The sequence below is a fragment of the Lottia gigantea genome, assembly GCF_000327385.1.
Source record: "Lottia gigantea unplaced genomic scaffold LOTGIsca_10, whole genome shotgun sequence".
Taxonomy (NCBI): Eukaryota; Metazoa; Mollusca; class Gastropoda; family Lottiidae; genus Lottia; species Lottia gigantea.
Window position 1 is genome coordinate 1,898,802 of NW_008706747.1, and position 26,280 is coordinate 1,925,081.

At 37.5% G+C, this 26,280-nt stretch overlaps 3 protein-coding genes across 3 annotated transcripts in view; 2 read left to right on the forward strand and 1 right to left on the reverse strand.

The window, feature by feature from the left end:
* Window positions 1–26: 26 nt before the first annotated feature.
* Window positions 27–6,438, forward strand: LOTGIDRAFT_229968 (hypothetical protein). Its single transcript, XM_009046144.1, has 7 exons — window positions 27–102; window positions 798–974; window positions 1,682–1,842; window positions 2,008–2,040; window positions 2,320–3,757; window positions 4,050–4,173; window positions 4,686–6,438. Exons 3-7 carry the CDS (start codon window positions 1,701–1,703, stop codon window positions 5,166–5,168), a joined length of 2,220 nt encoding a protein of 739 aa, XP_009044392.1. The 5' UTR covers window positions 27–102; window positions 798–974; window positions 1,682–1,700; the 3' UTR covers window positions 5,169–6,438.
* A 339-nt stretch (window positions 6,439–6,777) lies between these two features.
* On the reverse strand, window positions 6,778–17,289 carry LOTGIDRAFT_229969 (hypothetical protein). The gene is made up of 9 exons (XM_009046145.1): window positions 17,212–17,289; window positions 15,606–16,337; window positions 15,168–15,346; window positions 14,816–14,939; window positions 12,991–14,410; window positions 10,604–10,727; window positions 9,987–10,293; window positions 9,121–9,305; window positions 6,778–8,844 (listed from the first exon to the last, which is right to left on the reverse strand). Exons 2-9 carry the CDS (start codon window positions 16,327–16,329, stop codon window positions 8,635–8,637), a joined length of 3,273 nt encoding a protein of 1,090 aa, XP_009044393.1. The 5' UTR covers window positions 16,330–16,337; window positions 17,212–17,289; the 3' UTR covers window positions 6,778–8,634.
* Window positions 17,290–21,534: 4,245 nt separating this feature from the next.
* The window catches only part of LOTGIDRAFT_229970 (hypothetical protein), a gene marked incomplete at its 5' end in the record, with an annotated part of 12,050 nt that continues 7,304 nt past the window's right edge, over window positions 21,535–26,280 (forward strand). The window contains 8 exons of the mRNA XM_009046146.1: window positions 21,535–21,622; window positions 22,486–22,585; window positions 23,045–23,135; window positions 23,511–23,665; window positions 24,418–24,529; window positions 24,845–25,027; window positions 25,309–25,473; window positions 25,811–25,885. Of these exons, the coding sequence (XP_009044394.1) occupies window positions 21,535–21,622; window positions 22,486–22,585; window positions 23,045–23,135; window positions 23,511–23,665; window positions 24,418–24,529; window positions 24,845–25,027; window positions 25,309–25,473; window positions 25,811–25,885 (969 nt within the window). The remainder of the gene's footprint in view (window positions 21,623–22,485; window positions 22,586–23,044; window positions 23,136–23,510; window positions 23,666–24,417; window positions 24,530–24,844; window positions 25,028–25,308; window positions 25,474–25,810; window positions 25,886–26,280) is intronic.

Consider the following 26,280-nt stretch of genomic DNA (forward strand, 5'->3'; position numbering starts at 1 on the left):
ACCATGTGATAAACCGGAAGTCAAAAGCTGAGAGAAATCGATCAACGTGCTTGCACAGAAAATTAAAGATTTTCAAGCGAAAACCTTTGCAGAAATTAAATGGTAGGTATAAAAATACAATGCAACGGAATTTTCAAAACTTTCATGAGCAAAATATGCAGGCATTAGGTAGAGACGTTAGCTATAAAAATGTTTTTTGATTTGATAACATTAGCAATAGATGGAAAGAAAAAGAAAAATGGCGTGGATTGAATAGGTCACGTGACATCAAATGAAAACAAAGGTCTTGATTGATAAAAGCTACTGTTTAATTAGCACTTTTAATTTACAAAACAACAAGACTGTTAGAAATTTGTTAAATACTCAGCCACTGTCTTAGTGTCTTGAAGTGACAGTGATCGTAAGAACTTATATGATGTTAATGGTTGATTGGCATTGTCTTTAATTGTGTTTGTGTTGTCTGGTTTCAGTAGGCTAAGCTACTATTCAGAGTGGTACCAAAATACACATTTAGATTAAATGGATTGTAAAAAGGTTCTTTGTAAACTTTATATATGTAATAGGGACACTGATAGCATCGATTTGCACCATTTCAATTTTCAGTCAGATGTCTGTTCTTGCAATTTAAAATCTTTGTGATGTTGTTATTGCAATCTGAAAGATATTTTTAGCAATAATTGTGGTAACAGTGTTAAGCATTTCATTGATAACAGCAGCCACAGTCGTTTGGCGGAAAATACAAAATTTCTTAAACAATGATGAGACCATTATGTTAACTTTATTCTTCCTCTTTGTAGGTTTGAAGTTTCACAGTCACTTTTTGGAGAGTTTTGGATTTCAATTTTATTGAAGTCCATTCAAGACATTTTTAGAAACTGAAGTGTTTTTATTGCGTTTATTTTATTCTAAACACAATAAAATATTACAGAGCTTGTTTTGAGCTCTTTTGACCACATACCTGATATTGAGTGAAGGTAAAATATAGTCACTTAAAGGGTGTCTATTGTCCAATTTTTTATATTTGAACAGCCAGGTTTTATTCCTGTGATAGACTAGATTATCAAGAACTAACTGTTATGTTATGTTGAATATATTCAATGAACAAAATTGAGAACAATAGAAGTACTTCTATTTGCGTCACAAATGTAACTTTTTTTTTACGAAATTTGTTCAGTTGCGTTTTGACTTTTGGCTTTATAATTACTTTTTTATTAAGTATACTTTAGATATTCTTAAATTAAATGACAAATTATAAAAATATTTCAAAGGAAAAAAGCCTTTTTTGCCTGGATTGATTTTTTTTTGCAAAATATTTTGGAGCTCGGAAAGATCCTATGCTGGTTTAATTCCAGTTGACTAGAGTTCATTTCATTTTGTTCATTTGGCTGATTTGTTAATTGACTTCATGCCTTAGACTCATATAGAGTGCTATTCCTTTTTCATCTGGAAAGATACACTTTTTTATCCCAATTTGACTGAAATCCTGAAATCTCTTTTTTAACGTAGCACAAAATGACATAAGCAAGAATGAAAAAGATAAATTGAGAAGCTTTCATTGATTTGCAACTCCAATAATTTTTGTGAATTTACAGTTATGAACAACTTTTGACTTAACTTTCAATTTGCAAATATTTTGCAACAGAACTTATATGGCTATATGTATGATTATTTTTGTCTCTAGGCTATCTGGAAGTTGAGGGATGAACTCAAGGGGCATGAGGGGTGGTCGAGGCGCCCGTGGTGGAAGGGGACGTGGAAGTAGGGGTGCTGGTGGATTCAGTTCATACAGAGCTTCTGGATTTGAGGCTGCAGCCCCTCATCCTCATTATCCTCCTTATGATGGTATGTAAAATTCTTTCAAACTCACAAGGGATCAGATGGTATCATGCTTGCTCTTTAACATGTTATTACATATCCCACGAGTTAAATTGTTTAAAGAAAAAGGCTCATAGGTTGCCATAGTTTTAGAGTCTTTTTTTTCAAACTTCCATTCTTCTTTTTTTGCAGCTTATGAAGATGATTATGAATATGGATATGCAGGTTTGTAGATTTGTAAAAGTTTCTTGCCTTTTGCAACAAAAATTATTATTTGTAACTGATTCATGCTACAGACTGAGCATGTTAAAAGAACCCTAGATATAGAGAAAGCAAAAACTGCTGTCCTGACATAACTTGCTTCATTGCACACTGCAAGCTTGACCACTTGACATGAAACTCCTGCTTAGCAGTTTGGTCATTTGTGGTAAACAGAGAGCATTTGTCAAGTCATCCAATTAAAAAGAAAACAAAAAAATCATCATCTAAACTTTTTTTTCCCAGGAAAGCGACCAATAGATGATAGAGATCCAATGGGAGTGAAGAGACAGAGAACATCCTCTGTCCATATGATGAACAGAATGATCCAAGACTCTCAAAGAGAATTGGCAAATCTGACTTTTGGCAGTCGTGAAACCCCAAAATGGCGTCCAAACTCGGATACCCAGCAGCTGAATCAAGTTTTAAACAGACAACAGATGTTGCTGGAGATGCAGTCTGAAATGATTGCTGGAATGGGCGGTAGACCCCAGAAACCTGATCCATTAGATGATGCCTATTATGGCAGAAGACCTGCAACTGCAGATCCTTTTGCTCGATCCTCTGGGTATGGTCCTCCTCGTGGACGCGGTGCCAGGCGTGGAGCAGCTCAATATGGGTATCCAGAAATAGAAACGCCAATGCCATATAACCACAATCCTTATTTAGATTATGAATATGATGATGGTGGATTAGGACCTGCTCCAGAATACTACGTAAGCATCGAAGGCAAGATCAACAACTTCATCGAAGTTCTTTTGGAGTATGATGACCTCTTCATTGCGGTACAGGCCATAGAGACCTCCAGACACAACAATACCACCTTGGTGAAGATTCGCACAGAGTATAACGTCTTTGAGGATATGGACAAAGATCCCTACATTGATGGACATCTGAAGATCAATGGTGTCCTTCTCGCTAGAGAACAGGGCTATACAAAGCACCAAGTCAAAGATTCTGTGTATGCCAAAGCATTGTATATGCTCCTCACCAAATCAGTGAGTCACATTTTTGCTAATTCAAACAAGCTCTACAAGGATTTGCCTGAAGAACAGAAAAAAATCAAGGAGCCCAAAGATGGAAAGAAATCGAGAGACCATAAATTCATCCTTGCCAGATTGATTGAAATGATGACACAGCTTCGCCAGAATATTCCTCAATCCCGAGGATACAAGGAGAACCTGATCCACGAATTGGACGTAGCTTGTGGAACCGTGGATGCAGGAATTACTCTGGTTTACTACAAGAACAGTGAAGAATCTCAAACCTGTGAACTATACGTGGATGACTTGATGCTTGGCCAAGGTGAAGAATCGGATAAACGTGGCGCCATGAAGAACGCCTACAGAAACGCCAAACGTCTGTTAATGAATTGGAACTATCCAGTAGAGAGAATAGTCCGTGAGAATAAGCGTCTGCAAAACGTTGACATTTTGGATCAAGAAGTTGTAGATATGCAGTACAAATCCAAAAATCACGAACGGGGTTCAAACATGAATGTGATGAAGACGACTAATTTGGAGAACTTTGCCAAAGATGTGACGACCAAGAGAGACATAGTGGTGTACGAACATACAGAAGAGACCAAGACTGCCCCGTGGAAGGTTATAGAAGATACAGCCTGTGCCAATCGCATGTTGTTTGAATATGTGTTATATAATCCCAGAGAAGGAGGTCCAACAAGGTAATTGGTTTTAATCGCATGTAAAACTGTTTTCTAAACTTTTTATGTGCATTGAGGACACTTAAAGCATTGATGTGCTCAATTCCAATTCTCAGACAAACGTCCGTGTTCCATGTTTAAAACTGTATATGACGTCACTATCTCGAAAGCTGCTAATACTATCTATGGTGCTTTGAATCCAAAGATTGAGTAGCTTTTACTGTTTCAGAAGGTTTCGCCTCTTTGGCGTAAGCAAAGCCTGTAGCTTGAAACCGAAAGATGTCTTAAATTAGTTATTCTCTATTTTTTTCAGATGTTTATTGTTCCTACAAGAGGAACTGATAGCTGATGCTATGGGTTTTAATAGAATCAAATCTAAAGCTAATGCTGCTCAAAAAGGTCTTCAATGGTTGAAAGCAAACTGCCCTTTGATAAAGGTAAGTGATTGAGGATGAAAGCTGACAGCAGGTTAACTCGCAGAAGCACTAGCCATAGCATCATAATTGTTCTTACCTTGATGAGGATTCCAACCCACAGCTGGATTATGACTATCCAACTTGATATAGTAAGCAACTCATCTATTTGACACCCCTTGTCTCTTAATTGAAATCATCTGCTCATGCATACTTTCTATTGATATGAGAGTGTTTTGTTTTATCGGAAGAGCTCATTTCTTAAACAAGGGGAGATTCATGTTGCCTGTGAAATTATATCCAGCCTTGAACAACAATGTTATTAATGGGGATTAAGGAGTTTTGATTTCTCATAATTAAGAATGTCAGTTTAAAAAAGGAATTGAATTTTAGCGAAAGCAAAGTTTGTTTAACTTTCTTGGGTAACCTTGCCACCATTCCAGTATCTTTGGATAGTTCAGATAAGAGAGGAACACCTGATCTGACTCTGCTTTTTTTGACTTAGTTAAAAAACTTAATTTTGTTCTACATTTCAGACATCATCCAGAGATTACAATAATCCTTTCATGAGTTTTGAAACAGCCAAACAGAAAGCGTTGTTACTGAAAGCTGACAATCCAGAACTCGCTCGGAATTGGGACTTGTCTTCTTACCCTGCACCAGCAGCCGATGACCCCAAACCAGATGATCTGACCCCATGGGTGGATCAGGTCCTAGAGAATGTGCTAGAGGATTATCAAAAAACTGAAAGCTTGGAAGAGATCATTCTGGATAAAGACTTTCCTAAATATCACATTACCCGCTTGCGTCAGATCAGCAAAAAATACGGCACCCTCATCATCATTAAATTGGGCAGCGAGAAACAAATGCGAACCAACTGTGTGGTCATTCAGAAGGACATTTTCCGAACAGCCAACCCCATCGAGGTGGTGAACCTCTTAAGGAAATGTGGCAACGAGAGTGGCCGATATAAATTGATACAATACAAGGATGAAAATGAAGACATTGTGAAGGCTTAAGATGATATTTTAACAGTTTTCTAGTGGCTTTGAGAAATTGTCTCAAATAATTATATCATTCTATATGGGTACCAAATACTGCTTTATAACTATGCAATGTTTCGACAATGTTTCTCTTGTCTATACGTTGTGTTGTTATATAAATCAGTAATTCTTATCCATGTTTTGTGACATTTTTAAACCGTGTTTTTGGCCTATTAATTTAGAGATTATTTCCAAGCACGGAGATTAATTGTGGCCGATATTGGGCTTGTAAAAAACTAATTAGAAGGCTCTGAAGTGAAGGAATTTTTGTCATGTTATTTTAACCTTGGAACTCCGAGCTGAGCATGAATAAAATTAAAAGTTATATACCCTGTTCTTAAAGTAATATTATAACTTAGTGTATGAAGCTAATGTTAATTGATCTTACTCAAAACTTGTGTTGATCAGTTTTCCAGTCATCTGATTGGTCAATCTGTTAAATAGATTTCAAAATTCATTTATATCAACCAATTAGATTACTGTTTTTCTTCAAATTTAAATTTCATAGCCAAAAATTGGCAAAAGTGGCATGTTGTAAAACTTGTAATTTTATTCAATTTGTTGTAAGCATTTCAAAGACTGCATGTATATTCTGAATATATATTTCTGTTTTCTTTATATTTTACATGTTTCTGTATGTTGCTTTGGGTATTTGTTTTGTAATATTTTGTGTTGAGTTATTTTTTATCCCCTGTTTGTTGATGAATGTAAGCTTCTGTATTTTGTCTTTGTATTGTGTGCGGTGAAATTCCGTGAATATTTTTGAACTGCTGTAATTTTTGTTTAGACATGTCTGATTTGGTTACATTTACATTTTAACAGGAGGAGAGAGCACCTTTCTTGATGGAATATATTTGGTTTGCTTTACGAAAGGGAACCTAATCTCCATGTGTATCCCTTTTCAAAATGAAAATCTGATCAGTTCTATAGTTAATGAGTGAAAGTGAATGTCATTTCGAGAGCTTTAGCATGAGAAAATATTACTGTCTTTGTTTGGACAACCACTTTTTTATTGTATGGAATGTGTATCAGATTTTAAATTTGAAAAGTGTCACAGGTGGCCAACAGTCATTAAGGATGTTGTGACATGATACAAGTCTGCTTCCATGGGGAGTAGGTGTCCTGCCAAAGAGGGAATAGAATGGGTAGTTTGATTCTTCACTAAAATATGTTGTAGCTATTACATTATGTGAAGAGCTAATTAATTATGTAAATAAATCTATTATTCATTGCACTTATCAAAGGGATCGTGTAGAGGTTTTCTAAAATCATGTTATGTGTATCGTGGACATCAATTTGCATCATTCCAATTCTGACGTCTGTGGTTCCTGCAATTCCACTAAATCTAATTGCTTTATGACATCACTAATCTCGCAGGGTTGTATAAGACAAAGCATATTTTGCGCTTGGTGACATCAAACAACACTTACTTAGTTTTAGTGGAATTGCAAGAACCAAAGATTGGAAAATAGATTTGGAATAGTGCATCTGCTTTATCAAAAGATTTAGGGACAAGGGCAGTAACTCTATACCCAGTTACAACTCAAATATCATTGCAATATGCCTTCCTATAGCAAAAACACAGTAAGAATGAAATTTGTCTCTTCCATTGTGAAATTTGAATAACACTGAATAATACACTTTTAAAATGAACAATATTCAACCCATCCCTTCAATGAGACAACAAAATATGCAACTAAATATGCCAAAAATACTCTCAAATACATAATACTATAATGACATGTAATCACTTTAGGTGGAAATGGTTGCAAATTTCTGCAATTGATTGAAAGATTTATCATAATCAATGAAAATTTGACAAAAATAAAAACTTTCACCAAATGACATACAAAATGGTAAAATCAAAATAATTTTGTGGATGAAAGAATATATACAAAAGAAACTGTAAATGTCTAAGACATTATTTTTGATTTCTAACCAAGGAATGTGACTAATGAACTTATCAAGATTTACAGTCATTTAAATACTTATCAAAATATATAAAGCTGCAATATTCTTAGGCTTTATAAGACAAGGCTATGCAGTGTAGAGTGAGGCAAATTAGAATATTTAATAATGTATTCATATGAACTAAATCTGAGTACGACTCAAAATACAAAACCACTATGCAGTGTGCAATGGAGGTCATTTTACAGTAGCATAAATAAGACAAAATATTTTTCATAATAATCTGCAATATCCAACATTTTCCACATTCTTCAGTAAGCAGAGAAATGCTATGCAGTGTGCAATGAGGGAAAATTTAAGACAGTAAAGAATAGCTTTCTTAAAAGTAGACTGCAACATGGCAATAGTTAATTTCTTCAGTTAGCTGAGAGAAATGCTATGCAGTATGCAATAAGGGAAAATTTAAGACAGTAAAGAAAAGTTTTCTTAAAATTAACTGTAACATAACAATATTCTACACATCCTTCAGTAAGTAGAGAGAAAATGCTATGCAGTATGCAACGAGAGAAGTTTATGACTGCAACATGACAATACTCTATGAGTTAACTAAGATATGCAGTGTGCAATAAGGTAAACAGAACTGCAACATGCAACAAATGAGAATAGCACTAAAATAAACATAAAGACTATAATATATATGATGTGATTTAACATGATTCTTTCAAAATTTACAAAATTAATGACTTTAAAACAAAAACAATTGAAGAATTTTTGTCTTACATATTTTCGAAATTTCCCGATTTTTGTGGATAATTCTTCCAAAAGGAGCCTTGATTGGTCAATTAAATCTTAAGCTGTTAAATAAACCAATCAGATTCTTTAAAATAGATCAGTTTTGATCTCAGACAGCCAATAAACACTGACCATTTATCGACTAAAACTCAGAAAAGATTCAAATCAATTTAAGACCTATTTACTTTTGACTTTTAACAGACTAAGTCCAAATATTATTTCATTAAATTTAATGTCGAATGGCCTCATTTGTCTGGTGACATAAAGTTCCCAACATTTAGAAACAGTTTTCAAGCAACAATACAAATGATCAGTTTGTGTTTTTCTGCATAAATTACTCAACTCTCTTGTTCCAAGCTTTGTTTTTAGTCTTAAATCAAGCCAAGCAAAAGCTTTAGAAAGCCAAATAAAAATGAACTACTATATACATTTCAATTTTCTTATCCACTTTTGATTGGTCAAATCTATTTATAACTACTTTATCAACTAATCAAATAAAACTAATCACTTTTGATTGACATGATAAATCCAACTGGACCAACCAATCAAAACTGATCATTAATGATTGACATAATATATTTGGGTAGAACAACCAATCAAATTTCCTAGAATTGATCACTTATCAACCAATCAAAACTGATCATTTATGATTGACATTTATACATCTAGCCCGATCCATATCAAATTATTAAATCTGATCAGGTTATCAAATGTCAACCAATCACATGATCAACCTCATAATTTACTCCGCCTCCATAGCAGTCTCTGTATTTCCATTCTCTGAGTCTGGTTCTGTTTTAATGTCTTCTGTTTTCACCTCCTCTGACTTTTCAGCTGGTTTTTCTTCATCTCTCTCATCTTTTGAGTGATCCTTGGATTCTTCATCTTCTTCGTCATCCTCTTCTTCCTCTTCCACCAGTCTCATGGGTTTCTCTTCTCCTGCCACTCGCAGCTGAAAAATTCAAACATTGGACATTAGTTTTGAATGATACTAAATCTTAACATTTTCTGACCAGAGCAGGTAAAAGAAAATAGTCAGATCTGAAATCAACACTATAGCCTCTTTGTGTCAAAAAGTAAAATTTAGTAATTCAAGGGCAATAACTCAAAAACGGTTCATCCAGTAATTGCTAAATTTAAACCAATCCAATATGTATATTAAGATTAACTAAAAAAAATTGTGTCTACAAGAAATGAGTGGCATATGGGCTCATAAAAATAGTCTTACCTGAACTAGATAGTATCGACCCAATTTGTTGTCGTTCTCGGTCAGTTTCTTGACCATATTAGGACAGAGATAATTGTCTTTATTTAATAGTATTAGATCATCAGTACCACATGGCATCACTAATAAACCTTTCTGTACAGCTAATAAACTAACACGTCTTTTTATATTGACTGGTAGGTCCTCACCTGAAAATAAACAGGAGAATATAAAACATCAGATTATGAAATGAAATGGAGTTTTACTTCCTCTTTTTTGTTCTACTGATTGGGATATTGTAACAGGCAACGCAGTGCCGTGTGCAATACATCAAATTTTATCACAATAAGAAATTCGTCGGAATATTTTGGACATACCCATAGCACTATGAAAAGAGTTTTATGTTATTCTCTTATGATCTATAATAAAGTCATGCAATGAACAATGGGAGAGAAATGCAGCTCTATGTTATAACAGTTTGTCTAGAATAAGTCATGTACTGAACCAGCTTTACATTTCATTCTCTATATATATATGAAATGATGGGAAGCCACGCAGTAAGCAATGGGGGAAATTTATTCTCTTTATGGATCTTATTATGGGAGGTCACAGTGTGGGTTTTAGGCCTACTCACAGCTGGCAAGTTGAAATAAACTGGACCACTGTTGTGTTCACTTACCACTGAATCAACAACAGGTATGCCCCATAACGGGTCCAAAAAATTTGGCCAAGACGAGTGCGAAATGGGATTTCGACCAATCAATGCCAAGGTGACATTAGCTGTTTAGCCCGGGTGAAGCCTTAGATGGAATGGTCATACAGTTTAATTTTGAAAATGTGGGTTCGATATTGATTAAGAGCTGATCGTGAACAGTGAACAGTGAACGTACCTAAAGTAACACCCTCCATGTCATCTTGAGCTAAATATTTATCAACTTCCTCCCCAATCACTTCATCCAGACATCTCTCTTCTAATTCTTCCTTCTCTCGTTCTTTAATTCTTTCCTTTTCTCTTCTCTCTCTCCTTTCCTCTCGGGATTCTTCCTTCTCTTCCTCTTCCGTCTTGGGCTCTTCGTCTTCTTCGATGATTCCGGTTTCCTCTGCTTTGATCTGTTTATAACGGTTCTCCAAAATCTGGGAACGTTCTTTCAGATCAGTGTGAGTAAACAATGGTGGCTTTTCAGGATCAATGGAGTACTGAAAGGGATTGTCTTTTTCCATCATAAATAAGCCACAACATTAATTTTTTGGCAGAATTTGGACTTCTTAAACTTAAAAAAATAGACAAGTTTGAGCTTTTACGTCAAAATACTTCAAGTTTGGACTGGGCTTCCCAAAATAGTGAAGTTTAAGCTTCCAAAAATGGCCTTTCAGCTATAATCAAGTTTGGGCTTCTACATCTCAAGATGGATAACAGTATGTAGATTTGGAAGATGACAAATTTCACACGAAGGATTATAATTCATAGTCCATTTTTGAATTTCAAAGAAATGGAAGATTGACTCACTCTGATAAAAGTCTGTGTGGTCTTTAACTTCTTTAAAGCAGCCTGGGCAGCCATATTCTTAGCTTTTATCTTATTAGGAGCCTTGACGTCTGCTATCTTGACCTTCTCTAAGTAAAGTTGACAACTACAAAAAATACAAAATTTCATGGTTTAGATTTGTTCCTGGACTTTGAAAAGCCTATGGAGAGAATTCCGTTACCCAAATAATTGACAATGTGCACAAGAATTTACAACAAAAAATGACGACATTTTGCTAAATTAAATTTGTAATGAAAAATATTTATCATTGCTTCAAAAAGAACTCCATTTTTTTCTCATCTTCAATGAATTATAAAACAATTTAGAAAATAAATGAAATTAAACATTCTTCAGCCGAATAATCAGTTTTTTTGTAAATTCTTCAGCGAAAGAAGATAAAATTGATAAATTTTTACGTCGAAAAAAAAAAAATCTACTGCATTAAAATCTTGTGTGTTTTTGTAATTTAATGTCTAAGCGAAATTATTTTTGAAAATTCTTGTGCACACTATAAATCAAATTTGCTTGGAATTATTAGAATTAAACATGTCAAAGCATTGGGTGGAAAAAACATCAGCAAAAATCATGTAACAATGAAAATCATATTGCATACATAATATAAGGTGTGATAGACCAACAGAGAGAATGTTTAAGGCAAAGAAAACAGGTTTTCGTCAAGTAGTCTCCTTTTTCCAGTCAGTTACGTCTCGCCAGCATCCATTTTGAATTATTTCCCTTAGTTTAATCAATTTGCATACGCTTTCCATTCTTAATTCTAGAATTACAATTATTCTCGTACAAAACGAGTGGATTTTTAAATTAAAAATTTTGAGTGCGCATGAAGACCAAAATCATTTTGCAAACTCGGCATACAAATAAAAATTACATATCACTATTTTTGTTTCCAATTTGGATTTTGCATTCCCGGCCAAAAAGATGACAAAAACATTTCAGGCTAGCATTTTAAGGGCAGGCACTTGAAAAATTTGCCGATTAACTCATTTTCCCTAACAGTTTTGAAACCATAACGTCGTACCACCCCCTAAAGTTGATAATGCCCTAGAAATAGTTGATAATGCCCTCAAAGAAGGTGATAATGCCCTAGAAGAAGGTGATAATGCCCTAGAAGAAGGTGATAATGCCCTGCTAGCCTGTTGATACATTTACTGAGGTTAAAAAACCTGGTTTTAAACTGGTCTTACAAGAAATGGTGAGGCATGGAGAATTTTTAAACCCGTTTTCCCTGTTCCTCGAAGGCTGACTGGAGACCTAAAAAAAGGGAAAATTTAATTTTTTATATCTTATTAAAATGAAATTTTCCAATAAACTAAAATCGTCTTGACTCCAAATTTTTCCAAAGCTCCATGCTAGTCATTTCTTTGGCTGCTTATTTCATATCTTCTCGATTTTAAATATATCTTCATTTTCTTAGAATTAATGATTTCATAATTTTTGTATAAGGCATACAAGTCCGTCATCATCTTCAAAAGGCATAAATCATGCATATTGCAGCTGGTTTTTGTATCGTTACATTAAACTAAGTACTGGATCAATGCCTCATCTGCAGGCATCTTCATTCAAATAAGTGGGTTTGTATACAAATTATACAAGCATACAAGAAATTGTCATAGTATATAAGGCAAAACAGTCCTCTTCAGGCGTGCTTTGCAAAGCAGAATTTCAAATCTGTAAATCAAGTATTAAACCAAATCCAAGGCATAAGACAGATATAGAAGGTTTGCTATGATTGGACGAAAATATTGTTAATTGACAAATCAAAACTTGGCCAAGGTGTTTGAAATTTCTTTTCTAATTCAGAATTTATTTTGAATTAATTTAGAAGACAACTGTATTTTTATCCAATATGGCTTCTTATTTAAATAGCCATTTTTAAAATTCAAAGATCACCAATGGCATGATGTATGCACAAGGATCAGAAATCCTTAGAATGATTTTGATAAAAGAAAAATGGCCATTTTTTAATATTGTCTGATGGGTTAATAATGGGCTTTAGAGTGTTAGAAATTCTATATGACTTAATTCGCCCGGTTACAGACATAACTTTATGACTTATTGTTGAATTGATGAAGACAGTCTTTAGAATTATTGGATTAAGACCAAACTAAAAATCAGGTGCAGCGCTTTGGCTAAAATACACCTGGTTTGTTTTTAACAGGTACTACACATGATTTTAGTACAAAAAAGTATGTTCTATCCTTGGAAATATAAATAAATGTTGTTCTTTTCAATGATGTACACTTACGCATAACATTTTGAAGGATTTTCTTGAATTTTCAAACAACTTGGCCAAGTAAATGAAATCCCTACCCCCTATGCAAAGGCTAGTGAAGAGATAGACAGTAACTTACCGATGAGGCATGTTGTCCTCTCGACCAGATCGCACCCATTCCAACAGCATCGAATTCTGAGTAGCGCTAACTTCCAGGGTCTTGTAGTGGTTCTTCTTTCGGTCCTCTTCATCTTCCAGAAGAATGAAGTCATCAATAGGCTTATCCTCACCCAAGGGCCACTCATTGGCCATTTTTAAGTTGCTCATATTGTTTCCCACATCGTGAAAGGGTCCTCGATACTGTACATCCAGCAAGAGAGGGTCATTCAAATTCAATTCAATCAAACGTTTACGTGTTGCCAACATTTCATTCAAAGATGCTGCAAGGATCTCATCTCGGCTGTGTATAAAGGCGTATTTGTGAGCTTCACGGACATCCTTGCCGTGACCTCGTCCAAGATAAATTTCATCAGCGTACAGCTCGGCATCATAGGTTTCTAACAGGAAGTCGTCAGGTCTGCGTCTGTAAACGGTCAAAGTTATACCAACGTTGTTACATTTGGCAGCGTAGCTCATATCATGAATAGATCTGATGTGTTGTCCAGTGGGTAACTCATCCCTCATCATTTCGAGCCTCTCCCTAAGTCTTGGACTGAAGAATTTGTATTCGGATCTTGGTTTTCGTTGACGACCATGTCTATCACGGTCGTGACGATCCTCTCGTGATCGGTCACGTCTGTCATCTTTACTTCTCTCTGAATCTCGACGTTCACGACCTCGTTTACCATCCTCTGATTTGGTATCGTCGTGTTTTTCTTCCCCATCTTTCTCGCTGTGCTCTTCACCTTCTTGAAGCTGTTGTTGTTGCTGTTGTTGTTGCTGTTCGCTTTCTTCCTTCATTTCTTCATCCTCATGTTTCTCTGTTTCAGCTGTCTCCTCGGTTTTGACTTCTGAATCTTCAGATTTATCCTCTTTCTTCTCATCCTTGTCTTTATCTTTATGGTCACGGTCTCGATCAGGACGACTGCTCCAAATCTTCACAGCTTCGCTTCCGTTGATCTCACACATTTCATCACCTCGAATAATTCTGTCTTCGTTCTTTTTGGCTTCCATGACTCGGTTACTATTGACAGCAATATGGCCGAGGGTTTTTGTCATCAGGGTATACATGGCACGTTCAAACAAGAAATCTCTCAAGGTATCTAAATCGCTGTTGGTTCCATGACTCAAGACGAAGTATCCAAGAAGCAAATGACCCCGGATGACCTTATCTCCATCTTTCTCAAGCTCCTTGAAGCGGAATTCAACCTTGATGTTGAGACGAGAGCTCAATACTGCTCTGATGAGAGTTTGGGTACAGGTTGGTTTAGGGAAGAAGAACAGCAAGTATTCTGTGAACCTCATGACCGATTCTTCTGGACTTATCCAAGAGTTGTCTCTCATGTCTCGACTCCATCTTGGTCCAGGCATACCCCCTTCAAAACCACCACCATAACCACCTGGAACGATATAAATTTGTGGCTTGTAAGAGAAATGGTTTTGGGCAATTTGGTCTGTATTTGTGAGAAATCTAGACTGCTGATTGATTAATCAGTCAGTCATGTCTGATTTGAATTCTAAGTTGTCTAACAGCATTTTTGATGTTGAGGATATATTCTAAAATCAACAGCCATGGTAACTCTAAAACTTATCGACCAAAGATGAGCAAAGATGGCTGTGCAGTGTGGAACACAGGAAGATCAGGGCAAAGAGAATACGATGTGCTTCAGTCATAACAAAATTTTCCTTATATCACACTGCATGGTGTGTCCCTCCCTCAATAGCTCTATTGTTTCATTTTCCCAGAAGCGCTGGGCAGCACTATGCAGTGTGAAATGAGGGAAAATCAGAGGAAGACAACTTACCAGGTCCCATGTGTCTCATCATGTCATCTCTATCTTTCATCATAGCATTCATCTCACTCATCATCTCCATTTCTCTTCTCTCCATCATCTCAGCCATATGACTCTGTTTCTCTATCAACATCATCTGTTAAACAATAGACAAGGTTACTATCATCTAGTACTTGACTGACAATCAGGGTTCAATTTCAGTTTGCGAGTCCAAATTTTCTGCCAAATTTAGAAATATAAGCAGTGTTCACTTAAGTTGTGCACTTTTACATTGGTTGCACGATTTGATATAAAAACCAAACCTTCCTTTCTGGCCCTTGAAAGTTTAACCTCAAAAAATCCAAAATGAAAACCATTCTCTTACCTGTTGGTTCAACAAATAGTCAACTTTTTTATTCAGTTCTTTGCTATCCATGTTGCCCCAGCCTCGTCGTAAAGATGAAATAGTGCTTGACGTTTGTTCTATCATTCCAGACATTCGACCCATATCTCTGTCAAGTTTCACACGTTTAGGATTATAAGGCTTATCAAAATCACCAGACTCTGCAAAACAAAAATTATGGGTTTAGCAATTTTCAAAATAAGATCTTAACCAATGTCACTTCCCCCAACTGTTATTGTTGTTTCAACCACACCCACTTGCAGTAAAGCCAGACTGGGCCTTAAAACAATTTTAAATGGATTGGAGACATTTGGACCCTATTGAATACACTGCTTAATTTGCTCATAACAGAAAATTTGCCATACTAAGACCCTAAAGAAGAAATGCATTAAAATCAGATTAGTTCAACCCTTTACTTACCATCACGATCTCTTCTACCTCCAAATCGACCACCGCTTCCACCATCACTGAATCTACCTCCTCCCATTCTACCATCTCGTCCCCCACTTCGTCCGTTACTACGATCCCTATCTCTTCCTCCCCCTCCCATCCCCCCAGACCTACCCCCACCTGATCTGTTACCCCCACCCATACTGCCCTGGTTCCTATTGCCAGACCCTGATCTGTTATTTCCAAATCTTCCACCCTTATCATTTCCCTTGTTTCCATAGCCTTGATTTCCATAGCCACCGTAATTTCCATATTGGTTGCCATAGCCACCAGTGCTGTACCCATCTGCACCATAATTCTGAGACTGGTCTACATAGCCTGTGTTGGTAGAAAACGCCGCTGTGTTGGCAGTGTAAGCATTCTGATTATTAGAAGCACCAGTCATGCCAGTAGAATATGAGGAAGCATCCCCAGTGCCTGTGTTATAGTTACCACCATACCATTGATTTGTGTTGTAGCCTGTAGTACCAGTGCCTGCGGTACCTGTATTGGCTGCACCAGTTGACCAATTGGTATTGTAAGCACTATTAGCATCCCATTGATTATTCCCATAGGCACTGGCTGTGTTGTACATCTGTGCAGCGTTAGACCACTGAGCTGAGTTGTTGTAAGCTTGATAAGCTGCAGCTGCCTGGCTCCACATTTCAGCTGTAGAGGAAGCTGTATTGCTGGTTGGTGTAGACGTGGAGGTCATCTTGAATTCTGAAAAAAAAAAGAGCCGAGATGATAAAAGCAGTTAAAGAAATCAAAACCTATTGTTTAGAATGGCATGTAGCGGTTTGGCCCCATTAGAAGTTCCTCCCTAGTGGTTTCCATTTCTCTTTAATCCTAGTGGGTTTCCACCTCCATTTTAAGTGGTTTCCTCCCCTAATTAATTTGTAATGCACTCATTAAAAACCTGTTAATCTTTATCAATTATTGTGATGGATTAACACAAGATCTGGAAGTTTTTGGAATAAATTGCTTTGTTATTCTTAATCAGAGATGAGTAATCTGATTCCTATAAATTACATTATATTATAAAGTGGTTTGCCCCCTTGTAAGCCTACAAAATTGCACTCTATTTTTGTTAGGGAAAAACTTTTTGCAGATATCTGACAAGATGACAGAAATAGTGCAAGATTTATCTTGACCTTTCTGAAGTACACATCTGAATGAGGAAGCAGAATTGAACACTAAATGGTAGTAAATACAGGTTTCACACCTTAGTAAAATTGCAATTTCAAAACAACCAAAAAATAAACAAACAAGATGGCCGCCAAAATAGAACTGGGAAAAGACGCCAAAAGTAGGACACGCAGATGCACAGCGAATCGTCAACAAGTTACGAAATGAAGGACCTACGAATTCTTGCCTTCGCTTTAGAAATCATGCACCATGGATATAAAACAATATGCAATGCATTCTTTAGGAATTTCCGATTCCAAAAAATGGCGACCACGTGACAAAGAAAGCCGACGTGGTTCAGCTCGCAAATGAAGCCAATTTTAAATCAGATATTAACGCATGCAATAAGTATTTCGCTAAAACCTGCAAATGGAAACGTTCCCTAGTTTATTAATCATTAAAAACTTACTACTTGTTAAAAATCATACAATTGTTTTTGTAAAATAAGCAAACAAAAACACAGTAAAAATATTTTCACCGCTCTGTGTCGTTTCCGGTTTGCTTTGAATTCTGGGAAGACTTGATCATGTGACCGTAGGAAAAACGTACCCACACAGTTTTACTAATTCGTACTCAGTTGAATAATATCAGAGCCAGGAACGCAGCCAAGGGGGGGATTGGGGGGCTTGTACCGGTCGCTTATTTAAAATACACCTTTTCTTTTTCCTGAGTCAATAGGAGCGGCAGGTAACTGAGTCTGAGTGAATGGCCAACAGTGGTCATTCTGGTCAGGCATTTTATGGTGGAGTAAGTGAGAAGGCTTAATACACGATTAGACGACTTTCATGTCCTAGAAACGATCGGTCAACATGGGATGTTAGATAACAATGACATTAGCACAACTAAACGAATATTCTTTGAAGTTATCGACTTGATTCTGAATGAGATGAGGATGAGTTTTCAGGACAATCACTGGTTGTATAATTCCACTCGTGCAATGTCTCGGAATTCTCTTGATCAGGCGGCTCTGACACCGTCATCCAAGCCTGGAGTAGAAATTCCCTTTGTCGCTGAACTTGAGGTGTCAAAACAATTTCTCCAAGATAACGTTGCCAAGACAGAAAAGCAGGACTTCAATTTTGTTCTTCAAAAACTATACGAGCAGAAATTGGTTTTCCCCAAATTATATGCACTGGCTGTTCTAGTTTCGGTTCTAGTACCGCTGTGTGTGAAAGCAGCTTTTCAACTCTTACTCGCGTTGACTCACCACAACGACGGTCTATGACTCAGCTTCGCCAGCGCAATCTTGTTCTACTTGCCTTGAACAGGAAGAGTACCCAGAAAATTAACTTGGAGTATTTGTTCAACGTTTTGCCATAAAACATACCCGACTACGTTTAAACTAAAACGGCAATAAAAATATAACGTATTATAACTTGTGTGTTTTAACAAAAATAATCTCGAATCTCAAATACTCCATGAAAGTCCGTTTCTCGACGTTTAATCGTCTGTCAAGATGCTTTGCTAAATTGCCCCCCTCGATTGCGAGCTTGCCCCCCTAGGAGTACTGGTCAGGCTACAGGAGGCTATACAGAAATGAAAAAAAAAGCATAAATTGGTAAAATTTCCCTGATTGCACAGAACTTGATGTTAGATCGTCTTCATAAACCCAAATATGAATATAAACAGGAACCGATGAAGTGCTCCACTAAATTCATAAATCTGACCGAATCTTAGCCTTTTTCCAAACACAAGAAACAAAGTTAAAATCTTCTTCCGTGTAGTCTTTATGTACGGGAAATGCACTGATTCAGTTTAAAACGGAAAGGAAATTATTTGGTAATATCCGTCCAGCAAAGTAGCGTTTATGGTAGATTTTGGGAGAATTTTCCATTCTGCCTTGATGGGAATAGACGGGCGCTACAAGCTGCAAGTATCTCTGGTTATTCTAGGAAACGCAAAGATTAGAGATTTATTTCTCTTGATCTCAGAGAACTGGTTAAGGTGCGGGCACACGAGCGGTCTTCGTCGGAGGTATTTGTCTTGAGTAAAATCTCGCGTGTGCCCGTACTTCCACGACAAGATCATCGCGTTCCCGGCAGGATTTATAATATCACACAAGGTTGAAAATCAGATTCATTTGCCTTTCAATTGCAACTGAAAGCGACAGACCGGAGATTCTTGTCTCCTCGTGTGTCCGTGCGGGTCGGTGAAACTATTGACAAGACTCTAACAAAAATCTCCGACAAAGACCGTTCGTGTGCCCACACCTTATGACATCTCCACAGAGTAGCAAAACATACCAGTCTATTCTATTTATACTCAATTCTCGAAGAATATAGAAATTATTTGTATTGGGAATTTCCGATAATATATGTCTCGGATATTACGAAATCCTACTTTCACTTTAAAGTCTTCATCAAGGATGTAAAGACTGCATTATAAACAAATATGTTATTACTTCATATAACATAGACTGATATTTGGACCATTGACTGTATAAATGGCGCCTGCTGAGGTAAGACAGTTCGTTATTCTCCCGACATTTCATTTCTTCAGGTCATTCTGACCTGCGTTCATTGGTTCTTCTCTTCTCTTTTTAGAAATCCTACGTAATTCATCTCTGCGTTGGGTCATGCCCATAGCTACAGGGGAGGTGGGGCACTCATGAAAGCCAATTCTATTACTGCAAATAAACACCATACATCATTGTTCCTCCATTACCTGTACTTACAAGTTTGTATTCGGGTCTGAGTTGGGTATATGTGGCCATAGGCTAGGCACAAATATTTTACGAACATGTCTGCAGTTTGATAGAAAAAATTCAGGCACCCTTTTTAGGCAGAGTAGGCAAAGTACTTTAGGTATATTCTTGTTAGGCACTCGGTCAGTAAGGTACAGACCAGTTAGACACAGCGTTATTTAGGCACTGTATCTGTTAGGCACAAGTCCGCTAGACAGAGAAATTTCGGCACCCTTTTAAGGCACTCTAAAATCAGGCGCAATGTCATAGGCACAGATATTTTCAGGAACGAAAAGGAAATTGCTCTTTCTTCTTTTTAGGCACAATAGGCTACTTTAAATACAGTGTTACTTATTGAATAAGTGCCTACCTAAATACATCGTTCCTAAAAAGAGTGTGTCTCAAAAATGGTGTCAAACCAAGAAAAATTGTGCTTAAATGATAATGAATTGTTGAAATTTCTATTTGAGACATTTTGGAAGGAATAATGCGATTTTCGAAAATTTCTAGCCCTTCTGCAGACTATTTACATAATATTCAAGACTACAATCAACCCCAAATATGCCACATATGTCCCTTTAAACAAATTAAAGTCTTACGACTTGATTGGCTGTCACATGGGGTCATGAACCAAGGCACTGATTTACCTCTGATAAAAACCTTTGCATGAACACTTCTATTAATTCTTTGCCTCGTACACGAAAGGACCAAGATATTTCGGCTGTAATCGTTCATGCAAATCAAAGGGTGTGTGGCACTGACACTGTCACATGCGCTCGATTAATTACTTCTTTGACATTTCGTGACACGTTTCGACCTCATTTCAAAATAGTGGATTTCCCGAAACACTTGTAAAACGAGGTCTCGTGAACGCCTTCTAGTTTCTCATGATGTTTGTAGCCCGAATGTCACTGACATAAACAAATACAAACTTCAATATTACCTAATATTCATCGTTGAAATCCCAGACGCAGAGTGGTTTAATGTAACCTTACCCTGACTAATGTGTGTCTGTTACGGGGTCCTTATACATGTTCAATATATATAGTCACTATTCGTATGTTTCAAACTCCATCTAATACCTCGACTGCAATCTTTCTCGATTGTAAATGCAGCGATTTGATTGGATTGTACGCTAGCGAATACAGCCAATCATAGCCTACCGATCACACGTGTAGCCACTTTGTTTACAGTCTTTCTGTCGAGGGCTCTGATTGGCTGTATTCGTTAGCGTACAATCCAATCAAATCGAAACATTCACAAACGTTTGTGATACTAGAAAGGTACCTAATGATGTCAAGGAATGAAGGAGGGAGGGGGGGGGGGGGGGGGGGTCACATTTTTATATGCAGGCTACGAATGTAGATTTTATGGCGGCGTTTGACACTTTTATTAGTTTTACCAACGCTTGCCTTTCTTCCACCTGACAGAATAGACTAGCTGACTAAATAACTTATAAGATTCAACAATTTTCGGATTATTTGTAATAATAACATAAACAATTACTCAGCGATTTCGTCATAATATAAATAAAAACACTCTCAAGGAAAGTATTAGTGCCCTGTGCCTTGCCTTTTATGGATATGAAAAAATGGATTATGGTGTGCAGTATGAATACGTTTTTTGTGTAATGAGTTGTTTTTTTCAAACGCTCTCCCACTCATTTTTGTATTGTGTATTGTGCCGTATAAAGGGCTTGATATTATTTTGAAGGCATAAATAAAACAAGTAGTCTACTATAACGATTCGAACCGCAAAACGAGACTCAATCCAAAACAAATATTTTGGAGCAACATTAGTAGCAGCTAATGAACCTTTCACATGAGGAAGTATATCAATCATAAGTGAGTGTTTCACGATGAAAAGTGGTATCAGGTGTTTAGAAGAGTATACATACCCTGCCTGGCGCCACATCCTTAAATATTATCGGATCTATGGTGCATTTGGCTGTATTTATTGACCAAAATAACGGATCAACTTTAAACGTAATACCTTGTTTTATTATGTTTTTTTCTCTATTAAAAGGAAAAGTTTCCTTATGAAATGAGAATGACGCCATGGGCTTCTGCCCCGGATTTGACTCCAGAAAAAAGAAAAACCCACAAAAAGCACAACTTATTTGCCTGTTTTCGCCCAAGTAAGTGTAATTACTGTTTTGGTGGGGAGAAAGGGGTTTCACATTTATTAACTTGTAAAGGTGCGAATACACGAACGATCTTGATCGGAGATTTTTATCGCCGACTAGAAACTTGAGTAAAAATCCACGACAAGATTATAATAACTAACACGTTTGATAATTATCTCCAATACTTTTATCGTCTGCAAGACATTTTCCTTTCAATTGCATGACCCACACGTGATCATCGACATGGTGGAAAGCGATCGACTGGAGATTTTCGTTTCGTGAAACTCTGGACAAGACTCTAGTCGGCAACAAAAATCACCGATCACGACCTTCCGTGTGCTCGCACCATAAACAAATTGAGTTTTGAATTTATTTTTATGCTTGAAAGTTAAAAGTGATACGGGATGATCTCTTTAAAACTCCATATTATAGGCCTAGTAGGCTAAACAGGCATCTTTGAGTCGGCTATGGTCCCGTTAGACCATGGGTTTAGGACTCGATCCCGTATGGGTCTGGATAGTGTCATGGAATTCAATCCATTTTCAAGAAACTGACACGTCTGATTGCGCAGATATGGCGGGAAACTCTTCAAGGTGCCAGGCTAGGGGTTGTGCATGTAAAACATCCTCACTTAAAAATAATGCCTCTCTCCTGGCCAAATGCCTATACAATACTTACGACAGAATTTGTCAAAAGATTTTTTTATAATGTGGCTCAGAAATGTAGGGCGGTACCATTTCAATAATTGTGTCTGGATAATCTACTCAATCAGATTGACGAGATTACCCAGGCGATTTCTTTGATGTCAGTTATGTAATAATCACATGTTTTAAGATTACGTGACTTATTTGATTGATTGATTGATCTATTTATAGATATTTGTAAAGACCATTGGGAACCGGATTCAGCCCACCCAATCTGTTATGGTTGCTTAAGGAAATTTACTATTTTCTTCCGGCGACATCACTGCAGAAGGTAATTTCTACTTTCGATTCCCTTCGGATTTTCCCTGTTCTGGCTATTGTGCAACAAATGTTACAATCCCTTACTGCTAATCCAATTCATCTGGGACCTGAGCTACAGGGAGGGGGGGGGGGGCAATGCTACCCGAAAATATACATAACTCCCCTGACAACTAGCCAATTCCATTACTACAACGAAACACCATACCCCATTGCCCCTCCATTGTCCTATATGATAAGCTTTGATTGGTTAAAAACCAGGCGCAGACGACGGATATTTGTCCGTTGAAAATAAAAAAAAACATTGTTATGTGTTCAAGTTTTGATTGGCCGCAACGAATAACATTGTTCAAAGGAAACATTGTGTATGCCTCTTTGTCACATGACTTTTTAACGTTTTTAATACACAGCCAGTGCCTTCGAGCTGATGTCCGCTTCGACCCGTATTCAACAAATTTTGATATTTTTCCAGATGTGGGAAAGTGTTCTGTTTTGCTTGTTCCGGACTGAAAATGCGATTGGATGAAAACGCCCAAATTGAACAGGGAGGATATTTTCATAGGGTAATAAGTGTTGTTTGAATATTATAATTTATGAAACTTACCACCAAAGTGGTTAAAATAAAATTCCGGGTCCCCACTCATCTTGCTGAGCCACTGCATTAACCTAAATTAGTCATTAGCTGTTTGACCTTATGACCTCAAATTTCTTAATACTACAACTGAAGACAAAGTTTCAACAATTTACACTGTCAATTTCATAGGCGAAGGAGAAGTTGTAGGGGGTGGGAGCAGCTCGGGCAGTTTATTTGGTACACTACAGCTATTTTTTTTATGTACACCGTTTCTACAATTCATATTTGTCATTTTCAGTATACTTCATCTGTTTTATTTTTATACAGCGTTCCTACAATTTATCTTGTTTTATTTTCGTTTCAGGTGTGTTTTTTCTGTTATGGATCCAAAGATAGTTGTATTTTTAATGAACAGTGTGTTGGGCAAATCACGTCGTTGTCTAACGCTTTTAGAAAGATGAGGAACAAGGACTCGCTTCGTTCATCATTTTCATTAGCGATGGACATCTCTAGACAACGGTATGTATGTGGTTCAAACAACCATTCATCCCATTTCTTTCCTTCATCTCCTTCATACCCCTTCATGGCCTTTGCTCTTATGTCTCTTTCTCCTTTTCCTTCTGGTCCCTTCTTCCCTTTTCTCCCTTCTTGTTTGTCTCTCGGGAGCCGCGGTGGCTCAGTGAATTAGACGCTTGCTCGCTGACCTGAAGGTCCAGGGTTCAATCCCGACATCGGTCCAGATAATACCTTCGGATTTATTCAAACCGGTTTCCTCCTGTCAGTGATGCAGGTAAGAGGGAATGACATTGAAAAAGTCTAGTCGTTCGGATGGGACAATAAACCGAGGCCCCGTGTGCTACAGGCTGTGCACGTTAAAGATCCCTCGAAAGTTGAAAATCGAAAAAGAGCAGGCCAATGTCGCTGTCCTGGCAAAAATTCCCTTATGGTACCCTGCAGGGGGTCGCCCGTTATAAGCTCACAAGGTGCAGAAAAGTAGGACGTAAAACTCCCTTCATTTCATTTTTTTTGTCTGTCTTTCCTTCCTGTACCTGGATACTCGCCTTTCATTCCTTCCTCCCTTCTTTCATTTCCTCTCACGTGCTTCCTCCACCCCCTTCCTTTCTTCCTTAACGAAACTAAAACATATCTCTCGTTGGTGATTCTATCTTGATTCATCAACCACTCTGTAACCCGTTTACATTACTAGACACGATCTAGGTTCTGAGGTCAGGAAAAAATCAAACCAATCAAATGCCGTTCTTTTTGAACAGATTTGGTGCGGAAGTAGCGGAGTTGTGTCGTCCTGTTCTTGACAATTTCATGATGAGCAGATCCAAAGGTGGTTTGGTGAAACCAGTGAAAGCTGTTGGCAATGCTATATTGGTACGACCATTTAAAGATGAAATTCATTATTTTCATTTATTCATACATACACATTCGATTAGATTCAGTAACGGTGCCAGCCCCACGAGACTGGGGTTACAAAATAGGGGACAGACTGTTTTTATGGGGAAACAACAGTTTAAATCTTTTACTGTTACGGTTTAGATCAGAGGCGTTTTTAGCACCCACTGGTTGAGATTTAAAATGGGGCCGCATGGGCACAAGACTTTTTAAATTGGTATAGTGCATTCTGACACATATTTATCATCTGCATTTATCCACTGGCCCCATCACTACATTATTTATGTTTTGTAGAAAGCTGGGCGTGACAGTATATGTAATAAATGTAACGACAGTATTCTGGTACCCAAGAACAGAAAGTTATGTATGCAGTGTACCCGTATATATTGTAAAAAGTGTTCCAGTAAGCGACTGGTGCTCTTTTCAGACGGAACTCGTGATGGTCAGCCCGAAATTCTTTTATCCGACACGTTTGACGTAAGTTTTTAAACGGATTTTTCAGTAAGATGAACGCAAACAGCCTCGTGAAAAACTAAGTGGAAGTCAGTAGCGTATTTAGGGGAGTGTGGGGACCCCTGTATCTCAAGTAACTCCGACCCCCCATTCGGGGCTTTCCCGTTAGAGACACCCATCGTTTTTTGTTCTTTTTCTAGGTACCCCCGGGCTTGAACCCAAAGTATGAAGCATTAGTTGTGAGATTAAATCAGCTTCATATTCCGAATATGTTTTGTCTAAGAATAAACTTTGTTCTTTTTTAGGACCTCGTACAGAAATATACACATTGTGAAGTCTATAGAACCTGTTTGGAGTGTGAATACAAGGTCAAGACGTTGTTAGATCGAGCAAACTTCGACAAGACTCTTGATTCTCTTTATAGAGAAATGTCTCACATACAGTTTGATATAAAAGAAGCACTGAGACAGGTTGGTCATCTTCACAATGTCAAGCTATTACGAACTTCGTCTTATACCTTGACTGCAATAGCCACTATTCTTATATCAAAGAATGCAGTGATTTGACTGTATTGTGCGCTTGCGAATACAGCCAATCAGAGCCCTCGACAGATAGACTGTAAACAGTGTTGCTTATAATCTGGTATCTGACACTTCGGGTCTCGCTTCATCTTTCATCCCCCCCTCTACATGGAATTGAAACGCCCCTGGATGCAATGATGTGAGGAAGGAAGGTGGGGGGGGGGGGGGGGGCGGTGGTAGTTGAGCTATAATCGTCATTTGAATAAAAATCGATTCTTTTTTTCAGCAAGATAAAGGAATTAGGCATACCCGTCGATCTCTGTCTATTGATGAAACCGTAAAAAGGGACAGTGGAATTGAGGTAAGACTTACTCACCTGACGTCCCTCTTGGAACTGGGTTGGGGAGCCGCGGTAGCTCAGTATGTTAGACGCCTGCTCGCGAACCTGAAAATCCAAGGTTCAATCCCGACAAAGGTCGAGATAATACGGATTTTCCCTGTCAGCGATGCAAGTAAGAGGGTCTGACATGGAAAAAGCATTTAGTCGTTCGAATGGGACCGTAAACCGAGACCCCGTGTGCTACAGGCTGTGCACGTTAAAGTTCGCTCGACAGTTGGAAATGGAAATAGAGCAGACTAATGCCGCTGTCCTGGCAAAATTACCCCCAATGAACCCTGCATGGCGTTGCCCACACGGTGCAGAAAAGTAGGACGTAATTTATTTCATGGACTAGGTTGTCATCCCCTTTGAGAGTT

Excerpts from the sequence above, each read along its gene's own strand:
- LOTGIDRAFT_229968 (XM_009046144.1), top strand. The coding sequence starts at position 1,701 with ATGAACTCAAGGGGCATGAGGGGTGGTCGAGGCGCCCGTGGTGGAAGG. Across the intron at positions 1,843-2,007 it reads TCATTATCCTCCTTATGATG|CTTATGAAGATGATTATGAA; the intron begins GTATGTAAAATT and ends CTTTTTTTGCAG. Across the intron at positions 4,174-4,685 it reads CAAACTGCCCTTTGATAAAG|ACATCATCCAGAGATTACAA; the intron begins GTAAGTGATTGA and ends TCTACATTTCAG.
- LOTGIDRAFT_229969 (XM_009046145.1), bottom strand. The coding sequence starts at position 16,329 with ATGACCTCCACGTCTACACCAACCAGCAATACAGCTTCCTCTACAGCT. Across the intron at positions 15,347-15,605 it reads AGGTAGAAGAGATCGTGATG|AGTCTGGTGATTTTGATAAG; the intron begins GTAAGTAAAGGG and ends TTTGTTTTGCAG. Across the intron at positions 10,728-12,990 it reads GAGGACAACATGCCTCATCG|TTGTCAACTTTACTTAGAGA; the intron begins GTAAGTTACTGT and ends TATTTTTTGTAG.